The 24,453-nt window shown below is 38.4% G+C and overlaps 5 protein-coding genes across 6 annotated transcripts in view; 3 read left to right on the forward strand and 2 right to left on the reverse strand.

Annotated features, from left to right (window-relative positions):
* The window catches only part of LOC108252376 (alpha-methyldopa hypersensitive protein-like), an 11,437-nt gene extending 7,048 nt beyond the window's left edge, over positions 1 to 4,389 (forward strand). Inside the window, exons 4-6 of the mRNA XM_026823488.1 lie at positions 1,851 to 2,051; positions 2,572 to 3,027; positions 4,039 to 4,389. Of these exons, the coding sequence (XP_026679289.1) occupies positions 1,851 to 2,051; positions 2,572 to 3,027; positions 4,039 to 4,185 (804 nt within the window). The 3' untranslated portion in view covers positions 4,186 to 4,389. The remainder of the gene's footprint in view (positions 1 to 1,850; positions 2,052 to 2,571; positions 3,028 to 4,038) is intronic.
* Positions 1 to 14,609, reverse strand: part of LOC103509040 (protein FAN) — a 16,579-nt gene extending 1,970 nt beyond the window's left edge. The window contains exons 1-3 of one of the 2 annotated variants that reach the window (XM_017444013.2): positions 14,460 to 14,609; positions 9,594 to 9,857; positions 8,352 to 9,441 (exon numbers count right to left, since the gene is read on the reverse strand). In XM_017444013.2, coding sequence (XP_017299502.2) covers positions 8,352 to 9,441; positions 9,594 to 9,857; positions 14,460 to 14,473 — 1,368 coding nt within the window. In that variant the 5' untranslated portion in view covers positions 14,474 to 14,609. Of the gene's footprint in view, positions 1 to 8,351; positions 9,442 to 9,573; positions 9,858 to 14,459 lie in introns of both variants that reach the window. The other variant, XM_026823487.1, reaches the window with a different exon arrangement.
* LOC103509044 (translation initiation factor eIF-2B subunit gamma) lies at positions 10,216 to 11,751 on the forward strand. The gene has a single exon (XM_008473635.3). The coding sequence runs from the start codon at positions 10,347 to 10,349 to the stop codon at positions 11,304 to 11,306; it is 960 nt and encodes a 319-aa protein (XP_008471857.3). The 5' UTR covers positions 10,216 to 10,346; the 3' UTR covers positions 11,307 to 11,751.
* Positions 11,904 to 21,947, reverse strand: LOC103509039 (probable elongator complex protein 3). Its single transcript, XM_008473629.3, has 11 exons — positions 21,792 to 21,947; positions 21,276 to 21,523; positions 20,717 to 20,950; positions 20,263 to 20,387; positions 19,231 to 19,360; positions 18,169 to 18,327; positions 16,805 to 17,022; positions 16,010 to 16,142; positions 14,166 to 14,293; positions 13,316 to 13,497; positions 11,904 to 12,421 (listed from the first exon to the last, which is right to left on the reverse strand). Exons 1-11 carry the CDS (start codon positions 21,811 to 21,813, stop codon positions 12,327 to 12,329), a joined length of 1,674 nt encoding a protein of 557 aa, XP_008471851.1. The 5' UTR covers positions 21,814 to 21,947; the 3' UTR covers positions 11,904 to 12,326.
* A 483-nt stretch (positions 21,948 to 22,430) lies between these two features.
* Positions 22,431 to 23,655, forward strand: LOC103509045 (phospholipid phosphatase homolog 1.2 homolog). Its single transcript, XM_008473636.3, has 2 exons — positions 22,431 to 22,764; positions 22,989 to 23,655. The coding sequence occupies exons 1-2, from the start codon at positions 22,731 to 22,733 to the stop codon at positions 23,501 to 23,503; spliced, it is 549 nt and encodes a 182-aa protein (XP_008471858.1). The 5' UTR covers positions 22,431 to 22,730; the 3' UTR covers positions 23,504 to 23,655.
* Positions 23,656 to 24,453: the final 798 nt, after the last annotated feature.

Here is a 24,453-nt window from a genome sequence, read left to right on the forward strand (position 1 = left end):
ATCCGTACAAAATTCGTAAGATTACCGTACATTTGTCCAGTGATTACCGTACACATATCCACGGGGGGAAGAAGACAAGATTATTTTCCCCATATTTTCCCCACTCTCACGCTTCTTGTGCTCGTGTAAACGAAACTTGGGAGGTGCGTTCAGACTTTCAGAGTTCCTCAAGCTGAACTTTTTATCTGGGGGTGCATTCACGTGTGTTTAGCGTCTTACAGAGGTTACAGGGGGGGGCTTTCTACCTTTTCTGTTTGAATTTAAACTCCCCACTTTAGATTTCGCCGTTCTCCAAAAGGTCACGTCGGCGTGTCGGTTTAGGTTTAATTTGCTGTGGAAATCTTTGCGACATCGACATGAGTGATGTCAGGTACCTAGTTTTGTACTTTCTATTTTTCATCTTCTTTCGCGATTTTCAGGTAGTAGGTAAATAATGGTGAGAAATGGTACCCTGCCAGGCAATGTTTCATATAGTGAAAACAATGGAAATAGGAAAAAGAGACAATTTGAAATGGAATACAATTAAGGCAGGAAGATTCTGGGGTAAATGAGTACGTATTCTAGGAACCGCGGGGTTTCTTGTTCCAAATACCATGCAGGTTGTTCCACAGAAATTCAATTATTCTTTTGATCAAACATTTAAAATTAGTTTTAGCCATACACTGACAAACCGTGCCTAATCAATAATGATTCAAAAAGTGTTTCAGTTGTCAGGCAGGTACTAATTGAGAAATCCAACCGTTGCAAATTAATGTTTGGCACACCCGACCAAATTTGGCGGTTGATTAATTTTAAACCGCAAGAGTTTCTTCTCTCATTCTGAGATTAATCGCTTAATGAATGGACGTCTTCACATCACCGCGAAAGTAATCACATTTGGAGCATATACAGGGTCCTTCTCGGGTTTTGAAATTTGAAAAACTTCTTACGAAAGCTGATAAATTTAATTTCATATTAGGAAAAAGATTAACCTTTTCTTTGGTACTCACAGCTCAGGTTTCGAAAATCGATACCTACAGGCTGTCACTCTTTGACGGCACGTTAGTGTGTAAGATACCTACAGGCCGTCACTTTTTGACGGCACGTTAGTGTGTAAGATACCTACAGGCCGTCACTCTTTGACGGCACGCTAGTGTGTAGAATACCTACAGATTGTCACTCTTTGACGGCACGCTAATGTGTAGAATACCTACAGGCTGTCACTCTTTGACGGCTCGCTAATGTGTAGGATACCTACAGGCTGTCACTCTTTGACGGCACGTTAGTGTGTAGGATACCTATAGACCGTCACTGTTTGACGGCACGTTAGAGTTTACGATACCTATCAGTCTTTGATGGCACGACAGTATTTCAGTATTATAAGATACCTACAAGCTGACACTCTTTGACGGCACGGTGGTGTGTAGGGTAGGATACTAAGGATGTATATTTTTTAAAAAATACGATGTTTTCGACAGGAGTGGAAAAGCTCTGTTTTACTATCTTCTTCTTCTTCTTTTTCTTCTTCTTCCGTCCCTGCAGCCCCCCCCCCCCCCCCCTCCGCGCCGAGATATATAGGCCAGTGGTACGATCAAAGAGCCTACTTTGAGATTTAGGTTTAGGGGCAAACGATTGTACGATCAAATGTCAACCTCATATTTTCGAGATTGATGTAACTTTGAGACCCATGTCAGATGTGAGTATTGTCGGTAACTACTGAGAGTACTGAGTTTCATGCCTGACTTTTCTCGATTTACCGAGACCTCGTACATTTCATTAAAGCGAGGATGTTTTCTTGTGAATTTCTCATGCGAGGAGTCCACCTCTTACGATTATGGAGACCTTGAGTGACCCTCTGCTTTCTTTTTCAGCACTGGCAAACACCCCTTAGTCGTCGATTCCGAGCCCTCAAGTTGTGGATGACCCTTCGATCGTACGGACTCAAAGGTCTTCAGGCATATTTGAGAAAACACATTTCATTGGCTAAGAAGTTCGCGGATTTGGTGGAGAAAGATGACAGATTTGAGCTCGTATGTCCTCCCAGTATGGGACTGGTTTGCTTCAGACTCAAGGTAAGGTTTGGGTTCATCAACATATTATTTATAGTTTATTCCAACCTTAGTGGTGCAGTTGTTAACGCGTTGGACTTTGGAACTGGAGGTTGGTGGTTCGAGTCCAAGTCATGTCATGAAATTTATCTAGGTGAAATAATCGGGGAACGATGTTTGTGACAAGCATTTAAATATGCTTAACACAATTAAAATTCCTTTTTTTTATAGTTTATTGGTACCTCCCTTACTACTAAGTAAGGTTCTTCTTTTGGAAACTCAAGGAGATCTGAAAACTTGAGATTCGGGTGAAAGGCTCCTTTCACATCATGACTGCAAAATGTAGCACACTACAAATTGTCGAATACACTGCAGTAGTTTTGATGAACAATAGGTGGGTATAACTGTCCTAATCCTTACGCTATCAATTTAAAGTAAAACAAAACTAAATTTCAGTCAGCCCTAATTCAATTTACCGGCAGAACAGAAAACTAATGTCCAAGGGCAAAGGAACTTCAATTAGAAATCTTTTCATTGTTCACAGGGTGACAATGATCTGACCAATCAGCTTTACGAAAGACTCATGTCGCACAAACAAATCTACATCATCAAAGCTTCATTTCAAGGAAGACCATTTCTACGTTTCGTCGTCACAAGTCCAGAGACTAACCAATGTGACGTGGCGTTTGCTTGGAACGAAATCTCTCACCAATCGAGCGAAATGAACCTCCCTAGAGGAAGTTCCAGTGTAGCAAAGAGGAATTCCACTGTAGTGACAAAGGAATTGACAAATGGACACGCCAATAGTATCACCATACTAGATGGAAATCCTATCTTCACAGAGATTGCAAAGAATAGCAATGAAACACCTCATGGAACTTACAGTTCAATACCAAACGGAATAACACATGGACATCCTACAGAAATTCCCAATGGCAGTATCAGTCATATACTAACAAATCTACACAGAGTAACCCTCCATGGACCTGAACTAGAACACATTGGTGTTGTGACAACTTGATCTACGATACCAATGACAATGAATCGAGTACAAAAAGAAAATCTAACAACAAACTGGAAGATTTAGATGCAATACTGAGTGAAAAAGAAAATGTGCTCAGGAGCTCAGTTATCTCGATTTGTTAAACTCTTATGGCCGGGGCGACAAGTTTAAACTCGGTTTAAGTTTAACTCTCGGATTAAGCTATTTGATTGGGCAAACATTTTGATTTTTGTTATTGGTTATTATTATTATTTTTTTTTTTGAAGTCAACTAATGAGATTGCTCAAACTTCTCAGATTGTTGCCCCGGACATGAGTAGACGATTTTAGCCAAATTGTTTAAATTCTTTCGTTTTTTGTTTAAACAGGCTTAAGTAATCATATAAAGGTAATAAGTTTTGTAGTTACCTATTTCATAACTTTATAACCTAGGATGTCTAATATAAACATATTTAATAATAATTATGATAGTTATAGGTATTACAAAAACAGTGAGTTGAAGTCTGGTGAAAAAAAGTGGCGATGTGTAGAGAAAAAATGCACTGCATTCATCAAAACTGTGGCTGATAAAGAAATCACGCTTAAAAACCTGGATCACTCACATGATCCTCCAAGTGAAGATGCACTGCTGAGGCGACAACTAAGTACGTGTGCGAAAAGGAAAGCTACTGAAAATCTGTGTGAACTGCCAAGCAAGGTAATGAAAACTGTTATATCTGAAGTTCAACCAGAATGTCAATCACTTACTACAAACGATGTCAAACTAGCTAAGCGCAATATGCACATGGCTCGAAGAAAAATGTTGCCTAAACTGACGCTTGATAAGATTGAAACATACGCAATGTTCTCAGGAAGAGAATACTTAACAATACTTATTCATCGGGGGAATAGAACTATATTACCTTTTTTTTCTTGAGATTGAAAGGGAAAATACATAAGACGGTTGTCAGACCTGCCATGATCTATGGTGCCGAGACATGGGCAATGAAGAAGGTACACGAAAGAACACATTGGTGTTGATGACAACTTGATCTACGATACAAATGACAATGAATCGAGTACAAAAAGAAAATCTAACAACAAACTGGAAGATTTAGATGCAATACTGAGTGAAAAAGAAAATGTGCTCAGGAGCTCAGTTATCTCGATTTGTTAAACTCTTATGGCCGGGGCGACAAGTTTAAACTCGGTTTAAGTTTAACTCTCGGATTAAGCTATTTGATTGGGCAAACATTTTGATTTTTGTTATTGGTTATTATTATTATTTTTTTTTTTGAAGTCAACTAATGAGATTGCTCAAACTTCTCAGATTGTTGCCCCGGACATGAGTAGACGATTTTAGCCAAATTGTTTAAATTCTTTCGTTTTTTGTTTAAACAGGCTTAAGTAATGTCTTTGTTCTGAAGAAGTAATTTATTATTTATGAACTAAAAAAAAAAAAACAAAAAAAAAAAACAAAAACAAAATATGTTGTTGATAAAATATAAAATGTTTCTTCGTATTTAATTTAAAAAAGTAAAATTTCTCAAGTACAAAAATAAAAATTATATTAAAAATACATTAAAATGAGGGACAGGAAAGTTACAGAAAAAGTAACATCATTAGACAACACACCAAAAGTAAGTTATATTGTGCTTATCTCTGCATTACTGTAGGGCCTTTTTAATAAAGCATATTATTTTGGTCTAGACATCTGGATTGTGAGCGGTTCACATAATCTACACCAAACCTGAACTTGATTTTAGACTTTCCCTGTCTATAGGAAGGAAAGTAAAGTTTTCAGTAAGTACCTAGATGTTGTGTATTGCATTTTAGATATGTTACAGGACAGTTCTAGTTCTACATCATAATGTAGAACTATATTATCTAGATAATTAATCAGTAGAGTTATTGGGACAATTCCGTCTTTCGTCATTTCTTTCAATGGCGGACTTGATTCATAAGAAGAATGGAATAGTTCAGACAATCAAGTCTCTACGGGGTGGTTCAGGATATTTCCCACACAATGAGTTGATGATCCTCTCCCCCTGTCACTATCCTGTCTCCCTTACAGGATATATCAATACATAACACTGCGTCTTTTTTTTCTATCGGGGGAATAGAATCATACCCTTCTGGCTTCAAATTTTACAATCGGGGGAATCGGTATAAAATGGGGGGAATTGAATGCTGTCCAAAAAAGCAATTGGAATTTACAAGTAATGAGGAATTGTAATGAGTAGACACTAGATACTTAGGAATTTATAATTATGAGTTATTGAGTTATGAGGAAATAAGGAATATGAAGAAATGATCCGTTCATTATAGATACAATACCTACAATATCAAGTAGATAGTACCTGTAATTTCCCGACTGTTGGAAATGTTGGAATGTCTTTAATTCGCGACTGACTCATGTTGATTTGTAAACTGTTAAGTATCCAATGATCTTTCTGTATGAATAATATAGGCAATAATCAGATTCTATATCTTGACGAACCTAGGTCACAGTTCGGTTAGTCGTGATTGTGTTTTCAGGTAGTTTTCATCTACAGTACCATCAGAAAGGAACTTAGATCACGAAAGAAGTGTAAGTTCGATTTTTGTAAAGTAAATGTACTCCTTTTTGAGGGAAAAAAAGGGTCGTACTCTCTAATAAGTAATAATTTTACTGTTGAAATGTTTCTTTTTTTGATTTTCTTTTTTATGGATAGGTATACTTATATCAAATATTTTATTACAAGGTAGACTCTCGTGATGCTGGGCTTCGTCAAAAATAATTCGTGACTTGGATTTTTATTCGATACCTCCTTGACTACCTACGACCTATACTTCCATTTTTCCCCAAGTTGAAGAGTGATATTTTGTTCATCTCCTACCGAACAGATTCCCAAAAACAAAGCATCCACTGGACGCGAGAGCGCTTCATCATGAACAGCGAAGAGTTTCGCGAGTTTGGCAAAGCTGCCATCGACTTCATAGCGGACTATCACGACACAGTTCGACAGCGACAAGTACTGCCGAGTGTCCAGCCAGGATACTTGGCAAGTCTGGTGCCAGGGGAAATGCCAGAGGAGGGAGAAGACTGGAGACACATCATGCGAGACATGAACACGGTTATCATGCCCGGGGTAAGTGCCAGGATACTTGTCAAGTCTGGTGCCAGGGGAAATGCCTTAGGAGGGAGAAGATTGAAGTCACATCAGATGTTTCGCCTTTTCTTTGGCTCCTCAACCAGCTCGTCAATGCCAATTGTCGATCGACTATGTGTGGACACACCTTTACGATAAATCGTAAGGCCAACAATTACCCAACCAAAATGTTGTTGGGGTCACTACACTTACGCCCTAATCATATCTCATTTCAGATCACCCATTGGCAGTCGCCTCATTTTCACGCATTCTACCCTAGTGCGTCCTCTTTTCCATCCATATTGGGAGAACTTCTGAGCACTGGACTTGGTGTGCTGAGCTTCACTTGGGTAAGAACCTAATGTTGTTGTTCTTAACGGCTTAGCTGAAGTCGGGGGTTTGATGGTCTCCAGCTTTTTGCTCTCAGTTCTATGTGGTTTGATTTGAAGTCATCGCTTATTCCCTGCTTTCCGCTCTATGATCTTCGGTTCTTCGCTCAACTCTATTTTTAGCCTAAGAAGATCAGGCTTGGAAGATTTGGAAGCTACAACTCTTGAAACGTTTTCTAATAGGTACAGCACAAAAGTGACCCAGAAGGACGTCATATCCAAGACAGCCACACAACCACCCATACAGATATCAAATACCATCGCAAAGTTAATACTGAAATTTTTTGTCAATCCACAATATTTACCTACTTCTATTTTTAGTCTCCTCATGTAGGTACCTAGATGGAGTTGGTTCAAAGTAAAATAACGATGCTCGACTAATGTGTTCTAGCTTACAAGTCCAGCTAGCACGGAGCTGGAAGTATTGGTTATGAATTGACACTGCGTCCTTATGCGCTCTCACTTGCTTGAGTAGTTGTACTTGTATGAGATCCACCAGATAAACCATACCCAGCGCTCCTCCTAGAATAACTTTCTCCTCTCCAGCCCAGGACAGACACAATAGTATTTTTCTTTTAATTCATGTAAGAATTTACTTGATGCTAATAAAATGCAACAGAATAATTATTTTAATAATAATTGCATAGTTCTTGTGCAGATTGTCTGACAGATTATTTAATTTCAGCCTCTTCTAGGGGGTTTTTTCACCTGCTATAGGTGCTGTACTGGTTTAATTCAGGCCAGGGAAATTATTTTGTGCTTTAGCCCAACTCATTGGTGTTAAGGTTTCAAGCCCCAGAGTTAGCTGGCTTTCTATGGCTGAATCACCTGTTCTGGGTATGTTTGCCTCTAAAATGGAGAGACAGATTTTTAGTGGGTGGAAATTCGACACTATTCAGCCTCAATGTCTTAGAAGATTTTTCCCAGTCTCTCTCACTCTCTCTTAAAAAAAATAGATATGTGCTCACAATCCCCTAGTCAGACATTGGCAATATTGGAGTCTAAGATATAACTATCAGAGGTTTCAGGGGGGAACAGTACGTCGACATATCTAAATTCTAAAAAGGCATTGAAGTAAAGGAAACTTGAGGCAAAATATTACTCAAAATCCACAACTTGTTAGCTTCTTTTACACTCGAAAAGTCACTTCGAAATGAATGTTTGTTTTGAATTTTAAAAAAAATGTGTTGAAATCAATTTCAAAGATGGCCGCCATCGAGCACGCGAGGAGGGGAAGTTTACCTCCGCTTGAAATCGTTACCCTTCCTCCACTTATATTCATACCTCCATGATTTCAACTTTCCCCCCTTGTGTTTTTAACTTTTTACTTTTTTGAAATGTAAACATCTGATAAGAGATAAATCAGCTGTTTTTAGTTACCATAGCAACAGGTGGGATTTTTGTACCCTCCTCTGATGAGGAGGAAAAAATCCCTTTGAAAATTTCCCGCAAGGGCGCGTTTACAAAAACCTCCAAATTTTGATATGAATTGGCAACATGGCAGTTTTGAATTTTGATTATTTGATTCTTCAATTTCTTTTTCTTCAATTTTTTGAAGTTTTTGAGATTAGACTTTGAGAGCAGAAATAGCAGAAACAGAAGTTCTGATTCTGATTTCTGAAGTTGACAAGTTGATTGAAGCTAAAATCTAAATAGCTGAAATTTCTGCCGAAGTCTATTCCTGATTTCTGGGGAAGTTGAAAGCTTTGAAGACACAAGATAGTTTAAGAGCTGAAACTAGTGTTTATGTGCCTTAATTCATCACTTTGACAAGGATTCCACAAGACACTGATCTCAAGAGGTAAGAAATTCTTCCTGCACACCTTGGTACCATCATAACGGTAACCGAAATGAATACCATAACTATTCTCTAAGAAATCTCCTTTCTGTTCTGTATCATAGAACTCAGGAACTAATTCCTTAAAGTCAGACATATTTGTTAGAACATTACGCCAGATATCTGGAATGCTATTGAACATTCTGTCAGGGTGATCAAATCGGCCATTTTGTAAACACAACATGTACTGAGGAAACTTTCGAACTAAATAAAAGAGTACAAAGCCAGGTGTAGAGTAATGAGAACCATACAGGAACTTTGGATGAGGCATTTCATTATATCTTTCTTTCAATCTTTCAAGTCGCGTTGGATTGAGAGCACCGATTGGTTTTGAAAGATCTCGGTAGTTGTTTGAATCAGACAGATCCAGAGTATCACAAGTATAGTTAGAAATAACCCAGGGGAATACAGGGTACTGTGTTAGATCATTGAGAGATCTATCAGCCAGACTATTCAGATACATTAGGTAGTCATAGTTGGAAAGGGCGCCATTCTGCCATCTCAGAGTCATAATCTCCTGATCAGAGTGACTGAGTTGTAACTCAGGAAGATCAAGCAATGCATTGTACAATGTATCACGAGCACCTTGTGTTTTCAATGTTAAATACAAATATTTCACAGGCTCCAGATCTTTGAAATAAATTTCTATTCCAACTTGCTGGAGTAAGAATCTTCTCCTAATGATTCGTTTTATTCCTGCTAGTCTGACTTTGAGCAACTTGTGGGGTTCAATGTTATTGAATGGTTGAAAGTAGAGATTTGTGGAAGACAAGACAATGCGTCCAGGGTTTACAACAAGGGGAGTAATTTTATTACCAAATGTTTCTAGGATGACCTTTTCATAAAGATCTTCTAGCCAGGATAGGTTGAAACTGACCTTGCTTTGTCTGGCAGTGGCTATAGTAGCCACCATCTGGTTTTGTTCAGCAGCAGGAAGGGAAGCAGCTCTATGAAGTTGCTCTATAGATACAAGGCACACATCTATCTGAGCATAATTTAAAACAAACAGAAATCTTTTTGTTTGAGTTTCAAACACATAAGGAGACAGAATATTACCTGCTAACATTTCAATATATCAGCAGCAGGAAGGGAAGCAGCTCTATGAAGTTGCTCTATAGATACAAGGCACACATCTATCTGAGCATAATTTAAAACAAACAGAAACCTTTTTGTTTGAGTTTCAAACACATAAGGAGACAGAATATTACCTGCTAACATTTCAATATACGCTGTGCATGTGACATCCAGAATATTCCCATTTAGTTTACTGGTTAGTGGGGGTTCAAATTTAGACAGTGATGTACATTCTTTGAGTGGTATCTTGATGAGTGGTAATGCCAAGTTCTTTGGATCAAACACAAGAGACTTTGAGCATAGTTTAAGTCTCCCTGGCCTTCTTTCTTCTTCTTCATTCTTTTTGTTAGTGAGAATTAGGACAACACTTAAATCATCAAAATAAAATTCTCCAGGCTCCAGTAATAATAGTGAAAATCTGTGAAAAAAGAGAGAAAATACAAGAAGTGTTGGATGAAATAAAATGAGCTATGTCTTTTGTACTAGTAAAAAAAAAACATATGACCTGAAATGAGCAAATTTTTGTATGTGAACAATTTTGTCAAATATTATTAGATTGGACAAACTATTTCAGCCACAGCTGTAATGTACCTGGGTGATTCTCTGAAACTGGTGCAAAACCATATAATAATTTACATCTGGTTTTCACTTCGGTGGACAGTTACATCGGTGGACATCATCAAGAAACTGTCCACCGAGGTGCATTAAAGACCACCAGGATGTACTTCTGTCATGTTTTCTTGTATTTTCGATAAAAAAAAGTAACTGACACTTCTGCAGACATTGACATTTTTCCGAGTATTTCAAGTCAGATCTAGTTGTTGTTAGTTGTGATCTACTTACAAATATTGACCTACAGAAAGTACTCAACTTGTATCGGAAACACAATGCCTCTATTACAACTCTCATGTTTCCCTATGTGTCACCAGCTGCTCTAACAGTTCCTGGGCCCAAGAGTAAACTAAAGATTGAACGGGATGTTGTTGGAGTAGATCCTGTCACCAATCAGCTTGTCCTACTAGCATCTGCATCTGACTTTGAAGAAAATCTTCCTTTTCAGTTAAACCTTTTGAAAAAACATGGCAGAGTCAAGTTGTTCTCAAAGCTACTTGACTCTCATTTGTATGTTATTAACCATTGGATCATTGATTATCTAACCAATGAACAGTCAATTTCTACCATCAAGGGAGAACTGTTACCTCACATCATCAGTAAACAAAATTCAAGGAAAAACTGTTTGAGTATGCAAAACTTGCCAGATCCTGTAGTGAACAATGAGAATGACATCTATCAATTTGCCAAGGAAGATGAGCTAGCAGTTAACATTAGAAACATTTCTCTCTACAATGATAATGACAACATCTGTGACACATACCGTAATGACACTATCCGATGTTATACTTATGTTGCATCTGGCAATGAGTTTGCTGTTAGGGCCAACACTTTGTTTGAATTTTATAAAATCAATAGAGAAATTCTTGAGAAGTTTCCTGACCTGACCAAACTTAGCACAGACACAAGTGCCATATCACCCTATGCTGAAATATTGAGCACTCAACTAGATAGTAAATCCTGTACTGTTGGAGAACATAGTAAGATAGCAGAAAAGACATCTATTAAAAGCTCTATCATTAGTTCAAAGTGCACAATTAAAAATAAAACCAGGATCAGTGACAGTATCATCATGAATGGGGTAACCATAGGAGAAAATAGTGCTATAACTAATTGTATTATCTGTAATGATGCCATTGTTAGTGATAATTGTAACATTAAGGATTGTATCATAGGAAGTAACTATGTTGTGCCAAAAGATAGTTCATATTCTCAACAAGTGCTTACTGATGTTGATCGACTCATGGAAATATAAAACAAATGGGAAGAGAGTAGCAAAAATAAAATCTCATGTTATTTATCTAACAGTAGTACCAGCTAAAATTAAAGATTTTGTATTTGATATTGGCACTAAAAGGCAAATTTATTTTATAAAATTTACACCCATTTTGTACCAAATACATGAGACCTTGTTTAGACTGTGGGAGTAAAGGGACTTTTCAGTCTCATTCTGGCAGTATAAACAGGGTATACATATTCTTTTCTAAAAGGAAGGTTCTCAGATAGAGGGTCCATACAGAGGCCCTGATTACAAATAAAATGATCTGCTTTATTCCTTGTAATTTGTAAATAGAGCTCAAATTATATTTAAATTAAGTCAACAAAATCATAAGATTGACAGGAATAACAATATAATGTCAAACATTGGTACAGGGTGTATAATTGAAAAAAAAAAAAAAAAAAAAAAAAAAAAAAAAAAATTTGACTGAAAAAACCAGGAAGTAAAATTAAAAAAAAAAAAAAAAAAAAAAAAAAATATGAAAATCTGACTGATAAACCTAGGTAGGTACCTACCTACATACTCTCTTTATTTTATTGGTATCTAAGTACCTATTTTATTAACATAACTCACTTCCATGTTTAATTATATTTCTCTACCTCCTCACCTTTAAATGTTTTTTTTTTCTATATTTTTAAGATGTTTGATAGAAGAAACTATGACTGCTAATGTCTTATCATTCCAAAAACAAAGAGTAAAGGAAGACAGGGTAGGAGAAAGCCAGCTTTTCTGAGAACAAACATTACCTGTTCAGAGGAAAATACGCCCCGGGCGGAAGTCGAACCCGCGACCTAGATTTTACAAGGTAGACACACAAACCTCCAAGGTAACTAGGCTTACTATGGCCTCTAAATGTTTCAAGCAGCTCTCAGGAGACAATGCATAAAGTAAATAAAATTAAGTCTGTTTTGGCCGTTTGAATTTTTCACAACTATTCAGGTAGAAATTGACCTGTCATTCAAATGTTCTCCCTGATTGCACTTCTTCCATTGTGTCCTACTGAGCAAGTTGATCTGGAACCAAAGACTTGGACATGTAGGGGCCATCCAATTCATAGCCAAGTTTCCTGTAGTAATTACGTGTTCCCACTCCTGAAAAAGAAAAACCAACTAATTAGTTTTGAGAGAAAAAGCTACAGAATGGTTGTTAGTTCTTCAGGTAAATCTAAAAAAAAAAAGACTAACAGGGAGCAGACCAGCTTAGTGGCTGAGGGACGTTAAACAGGGAGGATGCCAGACTGAAATGTTCCTTGCTAAAGAAATAGCAAAGATTGAGTGCAAAGGGCAGCCACTCGTAAAATTTTGTAGCCAAAATCATATGTCAGCCGAAGCAATCGCCCTAGTTAGGGCTGATTGAGAGGCTGACAAAAAACGCCGACCTCGTCTGAACACGGGAAAAGAAGGAAGAATAATAAAAAGGTGGAGAAGAGGAAAAAGAAAAAAGGAGAAGCAGTAGAAGAAGCAAAGAGAAAAGGAAGACAGGGTAGGAGAAAGCCAGCTGTTCTGACAATGAACATTATGTGTTAAGGATAAAAATCACCCCCGGGCGGGAATCGAACCCGCGACCTAGCGCTTACAAGGTAGACACACCACCCTCCAAGTAGGCTTACTATTACTATGTCTTCTAAATGTTTCAACCAGCTCTTCAATTGTTCTCATGAGACAACACATAAAATACAATTCAAAACTCAGTCTATTTTGACCATTTGGATTTTTCACAACTATTCAGGTAGAAATTTTAATTGACCTGTCATTCAAATGTTCTCCCTGATTGCACTTCTTCCATTGTGTCCTACTGAGCAGGTTGCTCCGGAACCAAAGACTTGGACATGTAGGGGCCATCCAATTCATAGCCAAGTTTCCTGTAGTAATTACGTGTTCCCACTCCTGAAAAAGAAAAATCAACTCTAATAAGTTTTGAGAGAAAAAGGTGCAGGATGTTTGTTAGATCTTCAGGTAAATCCGTAAATCAGTAGTAGAACTTGCCTGAAATGACGGCTATCTTGACGGATCCATGCTCTTCTCTTGCTATGCGTTCTGCCTCCTCCATGAGGAGGGTACCAAAGCCCTGATGTTGAAACTTGCTCGGATCTCGTGAATGTACCGGCACCACACTGCCATAGACATGAAGCTCGCGAACTATCGACGTGCTTGTTTTCAGCTCAGGTCTGCGAAATTTGAAGTGAAATAATAAAATCGGGTATGAACATCACACGCCTTCTATTATCCTATATGATTATGTCGAAAATCGCCAAAAAGCGGTCAAAATACCGCCAACTATTGTGCCAAAATAAAAAAATTCGTTGTGGCATCCTCGTCATATTTGAGAGCTGCAAGTGTTATACTGTTCTCGAGATATGTACATATTTTGTTTTCAGACTGACATGGACACAAGGACCAATTGCTGAAACTTCGGATTTAGGCTCTAGGGACCTCAAAACTTTTTTTTTCGTATATATTAGGTACTTTCCTTACTATAGGATAGGATATCAGGAAAGGGTTCGATTCCCGGCGGGGTCAAAGTTTTTCCTGGTGCACTTTGCTTCGTGAGGACAATTGAATAGTAGCTACTTCAATCAAGAAGCGACCAGTGGCGGTATTACCACAGTAAAATATTATTTAAGTAAATATGAAAATTGTGATTGCCATTTGCAACTATTGATTGCAAAAGAGGCACTTGGTAATCCTGTGATATCGACAAAAGTTCTAAAAAAGCTCTCTGTTTTACGACAAATAATTTGAGCTTTTTGATTGATGACATTGACAAAAGTTGTAAAAAAGCTCTGCTTTAAGACAGATTATTTGAGTTTTTTGATTGATTTGAGAATGTACGTACCTGAATGTATCGGGAGAACATTTCCTCAGTCTCAGAAGTCCCACTAGAATATCTTGCTCTGGATCTTCATAGGATAGGAAAGTTTCCCACCCATTGTTGGCCACATAATCCCTCCTGATGAGCTCAATCTGGGAATTGTACGCTAAATTGATTTGATAACTGTAAAGTACATTGAATAAATTGGCAGGTATTTTCCAGATAATCATTCCATATGGGTAGGTAGTTGTTTATTGGATTGTATCATACACAACACTCAGGTTACTGTCTCTTGTCAGATGAGTTACAATAACTTACCTTTCTCTATCCATCAGACACTTTCATTTAAACAGATCTTCTTCCAATCTTATCACAATTTCCAGTTGGTTATTCCTGAAACAATTTTGGAGAAGAGAAAACGGTTTTTCCTAAGCACTTTCCACTTTTTCAGAAGATTTCAACTTTCCAGTTTCCCACTTTCCCCCTTCTGTTTTTACTTTTTTGAAATGTAAACATCTGATAAGAGATAAATCAGCTGTTTTCAGTTACCATAGCAACAGGTGGGATTTTTGTACCCTCCTCTGATGAGGAGGAAAAAATCCCTTGGAAATTTTCCCGCAAGGGCGCGTTTACAAAAATAACCTCTAAATTTTGATATGGCTTGGCAACATGGCGGTTTTGAATTTTGATTCTTCAAATTTCTTTATTTCTTCAACTTTTTGAGAAAAGAGAAGCAGAACTGCAGAAGTTCTGACTTCTGAAGTTGAAGGGTTGAAGCTTGAAGCTAAAATCTAAATACCTACCTGAAATTTCTGCCGAAGTCTCTATTCCTGAATTTCCTGATTCCTGGGGAAGTTGAAAGCTTTGAAGACACAAGATAGTTTAAGAGCTGAAACTAGTGTTTGTGTGCCTTAATTCATCACTTTAATTTACAAGGATTCCACAAGACACAGATCTCAAGAGGTAAGAAATTCTTATTTCTTCCTGCAAGGTATGATGAAAAGACATTATTTGTTGCATAAGGCCAGGCCTGAACTGAAATCCATTTTGCTCTAGTTTAGTTTATACCTTCCATTACATTTTGATATCTTTTTTATTCCAGGGAGCAATAATCATGCCTGTGTCAGAGTTCCAAGCTGTCATTCTAGCTGCAGGCAAAGGTTCCAGATACACTGAGCTCACATCCAGGAAGTCAGTCTCAGAAGTCCCACTAGAATATCTTGCTCTGGATCTTCATAGGATAGGAAAGTTTCCCACCCATTGTTGGCCACATAATCCCTCCTGATGAGCTCAATCTGGGAATTGTACGCAATGAAAACATTAGTTTTGCAAGTTTTTTTTTTTTCTTTTTTTTTTTCAAGAGGTTTGACACAGAGAACTGTAACTGCTAAGGTCTCATTGTCCCGAAATCGAAGAGAAAAGGAAGACGGGATAGTAGAAAGCCAGCCGTTCCGAGAACGAACTTTATTCGTTCAGGATAAAATCCACCCCAGGTAGGAATCGAACCCGCGGCCTAGCGCTTACGTGACAGACGCGCTAAAAATGAAGCTAACTAGGCTGGCTTTGCAAGAAGAAAAACGTTTTGAATGTTGACCAACTCTCAATAAAATGTTTCAGAAACCTGCCTCGGTGGTGTAGTGGTCAGACGCTCGTCTCGTAAACGGGAGGGCGTGGGTTCAATCCCAGCCGAGGTATGGAATTCTATCCTCAATATAAATTGAGAATTCGACCTACAACAATAGTGGTCGCCTACTGCTGGAGTAAAGGGACTTTTCAGTCCTATGCGAGCAGTATAAATAAGCATTATTATTAATTAAAGGTTTTTCTTCAAATACATATTTAACAACACCTCTTTGCTACCCGCTTACCTCATAAGGTCGAATTTTGTTGTGTATTTCCTGAATGCCAACCTCTCTGGTCCTCACGTCCCGACACTCAACACCCAAATCCTTCATCCGAGCTAACGCCAACTCTCTTAGATTCCCATGTTCTACACCTGAACTGGAACCAGAGAAATTTTTGACCTATTATTAAATTTTAACCTAAATTCAATCCCTAATGAATTAAGGAATATTGAAAACAAAAATAAAATACAGAAATATTATTTGGAAAACAACAATGAAATATAGAATCAAGACAGAAGCAAGAATTTTAATGAAATAAATCATTCAAACCGTTCCTGAAAAGTACCATTGGGGGTACTTATATAGGAACAAAAGGAAGATATTTTTATAGTTACGTTAAAATAAACCATTCTCATTATTATTTAAAACCTGCCTTGGTGGTGTAGTGGTCAAAGTGCTCGCCTGGTAACGACTCCAGCCGAGGCATGCCATTTTATCCTCATTTATTTGAGAAATTGATCACACAATAATGGAGCTCTAAAGGTTAGGTGGTAGAGAATCTCTCCGACCTTCATTGTTACCGTTCCCTCTATCAATGATTGGTCCCTATTCGTGTCACTGACAAAAGCATTGCTTTTACAGATGGGTATATGCACCTTAAATATGTGTTTTTATGTTTTACCTCCGGAATATTTAACATTGGGATCCATGACTAACATTGGCAATATTTAATATTGGCATCCATGTTGTAATTGTATTTTTTTATATATATATTTATCAATCAAGGGAAAAAAAGAACAGCCCTCCATTGGATCTTACCTGACAAGAGGCATGGGGATGTCTCTTTGCACGCGGTACACTCGGGTCCAGGGCGGTACCAAGGCCAGGATCCGCGCTATCAGGTCTACCAGAACCCCCGGAGGATAACTCTTGTAGCGTCCGGTCTTCCAGAGTTCATACAGTCCCGTGCCTCGGATCACCAGGGTCGGATAGATCTTGAGACCGTCGGCGCGAAACGCGGGATTCTCGAAGAACTCCTGTAAATAAAAAGGGACATTTTTTTATTTATTATTTTTTTTTTCAAGTTACACACCTACACGTATCAGAAGACAGTTCTCACAGATACGCAATTACTGGTGTCACACTCTCATACTCACACACATACATACGCACACACACATCATTCACTCACATATTTATGAACAGAGGCAGACCTAGAGCAAGCTATTTTCAAGACATGCAGGTGTGACTGGGCTGCTCATCCTATCAACAACCAAAGGAAGGAGCAAAAGACAGACACATTTGGCTACAACGACAAGGCACTGCCTTTCGAAACTGATGATTTATGAACAAAATACACTGTATTTTGACCAACGAGTCATTCTAGTTAGCCTGAAGAGTAGCGCGTCTGCCTTGACGCACACACACATCATTCACTCACATATTTATGAACAGAGGCAGACCTAGAGCAAGCTATTTTCAAGACATGCAGGTGTGACTGGGCGGACAGACACAAGGACAAGGCGCTGCCTTTCGAAACCGATGATTTATGAACAAAATACACTATATTTTGCTGACTGTATTTGGCTAACAAGTCAGCAACTCAGCATAGTTAGCTTGGAGGGTAGCGCGTCTGCCTTGCAATCGCTCGGTCGGGGGTTCGATTCCCACCCGGGGCGAATTTCATCCTAGACAGACAACGTTCGTTCTCGGAACGGCTGGCTTTCTCCTATCCTGTCTTCCTTCTCTCTTCGATTTCGGGACGATAAGACCATAGCAGTTACAGTTCCCTCTGTCAAACCTCTTAAAAAAAAAAAAGGGAGAAAAACCCAAAGAAGTTAAAATTCCCCCGGTCAAACCTTTAAAAAAAAAAAAAAAAAAAAAAAAAAAAAAAAATCGACCGTTTAAAGATTTTTTTCTCTCTCGCAGTCTTGACTTTGGATTTGGATTTTTCGCAATTTCCCAAGGTGTAAGGTGTGTCCACACATGGTTGCCGGCTTTCAATCGATGTGGATCGACTGCCCGTCGAATATGTGTGGATACACCTTTGCCTGGGAATCTACCTATTCATAATTTAAAAAAAAAAAAAAAAAAAAAAAATGAAATCGCCTTTGGGTGGGATTTTACCTTTTCAAATTTTAAAAAAAAAAAAAAAAAAAAAAAAAAACTGTCGAAGATCTTACAATGAACTGCTGAATGTCCCTCTCCAAATCGACATTGGGAAGGTCCGGCATCATATGAACCACGACCTTGAAGCCAGCATCCTTGGCCATATGGAAACTCTCACACACTGCCCGCACTGTGTGACCGCGGTTCGTATCCCGGGCAACGTCCTCGAACACCTAGAAGTAGAATAGAATAGAATTAGCAATCTCAGCGAATAGAATAGAATAGCGCGGTCAAACTTTCTTGACTTGGCGGGGCGGAGCGCTACCGCGCTCCTTAATTAGCAACCTCAGTGAGTAGAATTAGCAATCTCAGCGAATAGTATAATAGAATTAGCAACCTCAGTGAGTAGAATTAGCAATCTCAGCGAATAGAATAGAATTAGCAACCTCAGTGAGTAGAATTAGCAATCTCAGCGAATAGAATAGAATTAGCAATCTCAGTGAGTAGAATTAGCAACCTCTGTGACCAGGTCAGAATAGAATTTGAATTATTTTATAAAACCTCCGACTTAGCTTTCTTGGTAGCGCGTCTGCCTTGTAAGCGCTAGGCCGCGGGTTCTATTTCCGCCCCGGGCGGATTTTATCCTGAACGGATAATGTTCGTTTTCGGAAAGGCTGGCTTTCTCCTGTCCTGTCTTCCTTCTCTCTTCGATTTCGGGACGAATAGACCTTAGCAGTTACAGTTCCTTCTACTTCTTCTTCTTCTTCACCTTTTCCCATTTCAGAGGGGTCGGCGTTTGTCGTCGGCCTCTCAATCAGCTTTAGAGTGATCACTTTGAGGCCAACTGGTTTTGGCTAAACAAAATTTTCCGAGTGGGATGCCCTTCGCATTCAACCTTCGCTATTGATATGGCTATATATAGCATAAGGAAATTTGAACTAGCCTACTCCCTGTTTATAGTTCCCTAGCTAAACGCTGATCTACTCCTTGTTTATAGTTCCCTAGCTAAACGCTGATCTACTCTCTGTTTATAGTCCCTCAGCCAGACAGTTCACTCTATCAAACCTCTTAAAAACGTTGTGGACCCGCCCAGGACTTCAAGAATGCGACTTTAGTATGACAAAGCTCAAACTTACCGACTGTACGCCAATCTCAAGCCTCGTGCAGCCGTACCGTAACATGTCTGAGAGGTGTCGCTTGAGGCAATAGTCTGGACGCGTCTCTATGGTGATCCCAATGCATTTGGTGAGACTTTTCTCTGAATATCTGGGGGGCGGGGGGGGAGAAAGAGATAAGAGTACGTACAGTATACGTTAGTATAATGGGAAGTTTTTTTCTAAACTGACAGTCTAAATCAATATCATTATCAAGTTTCCATTTATTATTTTTATAACACAACAACATCAACAAAATTCGTATAAATGGTATCCCCATCCTATACGTTAGTATAATGGGAAGTTTTTTTCTAAACTGACAGTCTAAATCAATATCATTATCAAGTTTCCATTTATTATTTTTATAACATAACAACATCAGAACAACAAAATTCGTATAAATGGTATCCCCATCTGTAAAAGCAGAGCTTGTGCCATGGATGGGGAGCACTACTTATACATTTATATACTTACAGAATGAGACATAACGCGTATTTTTCTTGTGGAAACCATCTCTCCGCTCTGAAACCCGTTTTCCCATTTCCTCAAAACAGCCTACTCCATGAGAGAGGAAAAAAACTACTAATGCTTGAGTTGAGAGGGGGTAGGTGCAACTGATGTAAGAGGTAAGTAAGTGTTGACTTAACAATCCCCTCCCTCTCAAACAGTGCCATACAAAGCATTTCTTAGAGCATAATTTTGGTAAAATTCGCACAAAGAAGAAGAAAACTCTATTTATATACTTACAGAATGAGACATAACGCGTATTTTTCTTGTGGAAACCATCTCTCCGCTCTGAAACCCGTTTTCCCATTTCCTCATAACAGCCTACTCCATGAGAGAGGAAAAGAACTACTAATGCTTGAGTTGAGAGGGGGTAGGTACAACTGATGTAAGAGGTAAGTAAGTGTTGACTTAACAATCCCCTCCCCCCAAACAGTGCCATACAAAGCATTTCTTAGAGCCTAGTTTTGGTAAAATTCGCACAAAGAAGAAGAAAACTCCGTTACTTACCTTACAGCTTCATCCACGGAATTGCTTGTATGTCCACTGAGAGCATCATGTAGGTTTCTAATGAAATAGTCTCGATAATCTTCCGGGAGACTCATGAATGTTCCTCCCATTACAATAAACTCCACCTGGGCATACAGTAAAAAATTCTTGTTATCAGGATAAGTAAGATACCTACCTATTCTACCTGATAGATTTATTTATGAATGAGCCAGCCAAGTTAGCTTGGAGGGTCTATAGATTGAGGGTCTGCCATGTAAGCGTTAGGTCAGTTTGATTCCCACCCAAGGCAAACTTTTTCCTAAAAAGATAAGGTTTGTTCTGGGAACGGCTGGCTGTCTCCTATCCTGTCCTCCTTCCCTCTTCCCTTTTGGGACAATAAGACCTTAGCAGTACCAGTTTCCTCCATCATTTTTTTTTCTTTTTACTTTTAATTAATTTATTCTTAAACTCTCACCTTGTCTACACTGTGCCCGAGTTGTTGCAGTTGTTCCACCCGATGTCTGGTCTGAATGTACGGGTTGTACCGCGCCCTGATAGCCCGCATAGAGGTGGGTTCATAGCCTGTGTAGGACTGGGTGGAATATTCAAAGTCTGAATCAGGGCCACCAGGGCAGTAGACACAAATGTTACCCGTCATGTTAATGTGGGGACAGCGGTGAGGCTTGCACATGACAGCGACCACAGCAATCTAGTGAATCAAACATGAATATTGAGAAAATTCAATATGTTTGTCAATGGTTTGTTCAAGGTAAATTAATACAATGTAGCAAGAACCAACATGAAAAATGTTGATAGACAGAGCTCTTATGAATGAGGTATACGAATCAACAAACAAATTTACCCTTCTTTTCATTACAAGTACATAAGTTGAAATTGATGGTATAATTAAGGTGATTCTGAATGAACAATTTGCTGTCTACAGCAAGTTCTCAGTAGACAAAATATTCTTTGTTTCCTCATACTTTTGATGTTTCATGCACTTCATTTCAGGAGTTGACCACTACAATACCTACCCCACTTGCTGTACGAATAGGTTTAGCTTTTAGCTTGGGTAGCAATATTTTCTTAGCTTCGGCTGGTACTGCAGCAATGATATCCACAAGTCTTGGTGATGTGTCCAATCCATACTTGCTGGAGATTCTAGTTTTCATTTGGTTTAGATTGACATCTTTGCACTCCTTGTGTGCAACAAGAAGTTCTTGAATGATCTCTCCGATTGTCAGCACTGTCCTCTCATCTATACTTAGTTTTGATATAGGTCCTGGAAGAAAGATATTTTAGTTTGAGTTAAGCTGAGAAATTTTTGAAACCCTTGTCACCCCATATGAGTGACATAATTTGATATGGGCATGCTAGGACACAGGCCACACAAGTCCAGTCAAGCAGCTGTTTCATTACTACAAATTAAAATGGCTATGTTGCTTGACAAATAAGAACTGGTGTATCCAATATGCTGTGGACAATGGTGCTTGGGACTTTTTTGTTGCAAAAGATATGATGTAAGGTATGTAAATGTGTCTGTCTCTTACCATGCTTGTTGTTTCTGCCCATGATTTGAGAGTATTTCAAAATCACCACACTATACAATCAAACAATCATACATCTAATGAATGAGCTCATTAACAGAACTTGAAGTTAATTATAATAATAATAATAATAGACTCTTGAGTGGAAGGTAACCACTAGGCGAGGTTAACACCGGAGGCGTTTTCTACCACCTAACCCATAGAGCTCCATTATTATGTGGTCAAAATCTCAAATAAATGAGGATAAAATTCCATGCCTCGGCTGGGATCGAACCCACGCCCTCCTGTTTACCAGGCGAGCGTCTTGACCACTACGCTACCGAGGCAGGTAGCGTAGTGGTCAAGACGTAGGCATTATTTAATAATTAAACTAGCAGGTTTAATTATTATTTAATTAAATTTAAAATTCACTTTTACAAAATCCAAATCTAAAATATTTTAAATTTTAGAAGTTGAAATTTTTTAAATTTTCGCGCTGATTTCTGTTGCGCCGTCTTCATGCTACTCAAAACGCAATGTGCTGTACAAAACTGGAGCATCGTGTGAAAAGGGCCTTATGGGGGGGGGGGGGGGTTTTCAGACCCCGCGAAATTTCAAATCATTTTAATTTTTTTCTTATCGGAAAATCGGCTTTTTTGTCAAACTGTTCTCTTCTATTTTTATCTTATCACTTATCAGTTTCCAGTTTGCAAATTAAATTCAAAATTTCAATTATTTCACAGGTACAGGAAGTGAATGAGAATTGAGAGAGCTCAGTAGCAGTTAAACAGAGATAAGATTCTCTTTACTGTGCTACCAAGTGCTCATTTTTCCTCATTATGTACATAGCTGATAGACTATAAATAAAACTGAGTATAAAAGTTTTTCATTTCATATAAAAACTTTACCTACACTCCCTGCTGCATTCCAATTCTGCATTTTTTAAAATTAGAGTAAAACATAATGAATTACGAGAAATTAATATTGATTATCATAGGTAAGTAGATTTGACTAGCGAGATCCTATTTGTATTAGACTAGCGAGATCCTATTCACAACTCTTTGGGGAATCACAGAATTACTGAGTGCTTCCTTTACTGTTATCTCCTATTACCTTCAATATTTTTACATAGTTATAATGGCATTCCTATTTGCTCCTTGATCAGAATACAATGTTACCTTTCATTATTATAATCAATATAAATTTATCTTTTTGTTTCAGCTGCCGCCCTGACCATCATTACAGAAATGGATCTTCTGCCTCAAATTCATCAAATGGGATTTTATTGTGGAGATCCAAAGTTGAGTTTGAAGTACACTGGAGACACTGTGACTGCCAGATATCTTCTCATCCTTTCCTTCCTAATTCCCCTTCTTATACTTGTTGATAAAAGATTTTACAAAGATTCATTTTCCACATACCTTGGTATGTATGCAACCTTTATCATTGGCTACTGTCTGTGTATATCATCTGTAAACTTTTTAAAAGTATTGTTTGGTGAACCTCGTCCACATTTCTTCGATACTTGTAAACCTGTGGAAGCACTCAAATGTACACCGGGAAGCTTTGTGCCCACTTTCACTTGCACAAATGAGGACTGGTATCGGGCTAGAGATTCTACAAAATCTTTTCCCTCTGGACATTCTGCACTCTCAACATTCTCAGCTGGCTTTGTTTGGGTAAGGTTTCACAACATTTATAATTTAGGAGCAAGTTTGAAGAAAACAAATACCTAGGTACCAAAATAATATACTTGATCTCAATTTGGAACATTGATAAAAGCAACTGACTATGACTCCTGCTTTCTCAGTGACACCATTCCCCCTCCCCCTTTACAACAGGTATTTATTACCACCATTCTGAGTGCAATAGCTGTTGTTGTAGCGGCTTTAGCTTTTGTCAAATGGCATTAGCAGAATAAAGAAAAGATGTCTTTTTGTATCTGCTATACACCGGGGTGATGGTCTCTAGATGCCAGGGTGGGGAAGTGAAAATAAAACACAAAAAAATCAAATGTTGATGCTCACATCAGTTACATCAGAATAAAAAACAGGCCTAAGGTATGATGAAAAGACGTTATTTGTTGCATGAGGCCAGGCCTGAACTGAAATCCATTTTTCTCTAGTTTAGATTATACCTTCCATTACATTTTGATATATTTTTTATTCCAGGGAGCAATAATCATGCCTGTGTCAGAGTTCCAAGCTGTCATTCTAGCCGCAGGCAAAGGTTCCAGATACACTGAGCTCACATCCAGGAAAGCCAAATGTCTCCTACCTATAGGATCTAAACCAATGTTATGGTATCCTCTTCAACTATTAGAAAGAAATGGCTTTCAAGAAGCCTTTGTTATCGTCAACGAAAGTACCAAAAGTGAAGTAACCATTGCTCTGGAAAATACAGGGCTTAATATTGTTCCAAACATCCTGAGTATTCCGGCAGGAGAGGACTGGGGAACTGCCGAGTCTTTGAAACATTTTTCCACGAAAGTACCAAAAGTGAAGTAACCATTGCTCTGGAAAATACAGGGCTTAATATTGTTCCAAACATCCTGAGTATTCCGGCAGGAGAAGACTGGGGGACTGCCGAGTCTTTGAAACATTTTTCTGAGTATTTCAAGTCAGATCTAGTTGTTGTTAGTTGTGATCTACTTACAAATATTGACCTACAGAAAGTACTCAACTTG

This window comes from Diaphorina citri, unplaced genomic scaffold (genome assembly GCF_000475195.1).
Source record: "Diaphorina citri unplaced genomic scaffold, Diaci psyllid genome assembly version 1.1 scaffold460, whole genome shotgun sequence".
In the NCBI taxonomy this organism is placed as follows: Eukaryota; Metazoa; Arthropoda; class Insecta; order Hemiptera; family Psyllidae; genus Diaphorina; species Diaphorina citri.

Bases quoted from the DNA above. Each gene is read 5' to 3' on its own strand.
- LOC103509044 (XM_008473635.3), top strand. From the start codon at position 10,347: ATGTTTCCCTATGTGTCACCAGCTGCTCTAACAGTTCCTGGGCCCAAG.
- LOC103509039 (XM_008473629.3), bottom strand. From the start codon at position 21,813: ATGGGCAGAAACAACAAGCATG. The intron at 14,294-16,009 runs GTAAGCGGGTAG...TACAATTCCCAG, and splicing joins ACAAAATTCGACCTTATGAG to ATTGAGCTCATCAGGAGGGA. The intron at 13,498-14,165 runs GTACGTACATTC...CAAATTTCGCAG, and splicing joins TGTTCTCCCGATACATTCAG to ACCTGAGCTGAAAACAAGCA.
- LOC103509045 (XM_008473636.3), top strand. From the start codon at position 22,731: ATGAATTACGAGAAATTAATATTGATTATCATAG. The intron at 22,765-22,988 runs GTAAGTAGATTT...TTTTTGTTTCAG, and splicing joins ATTAATATTGATTATCATAG to CTGCCGCCCTGACCATCATT.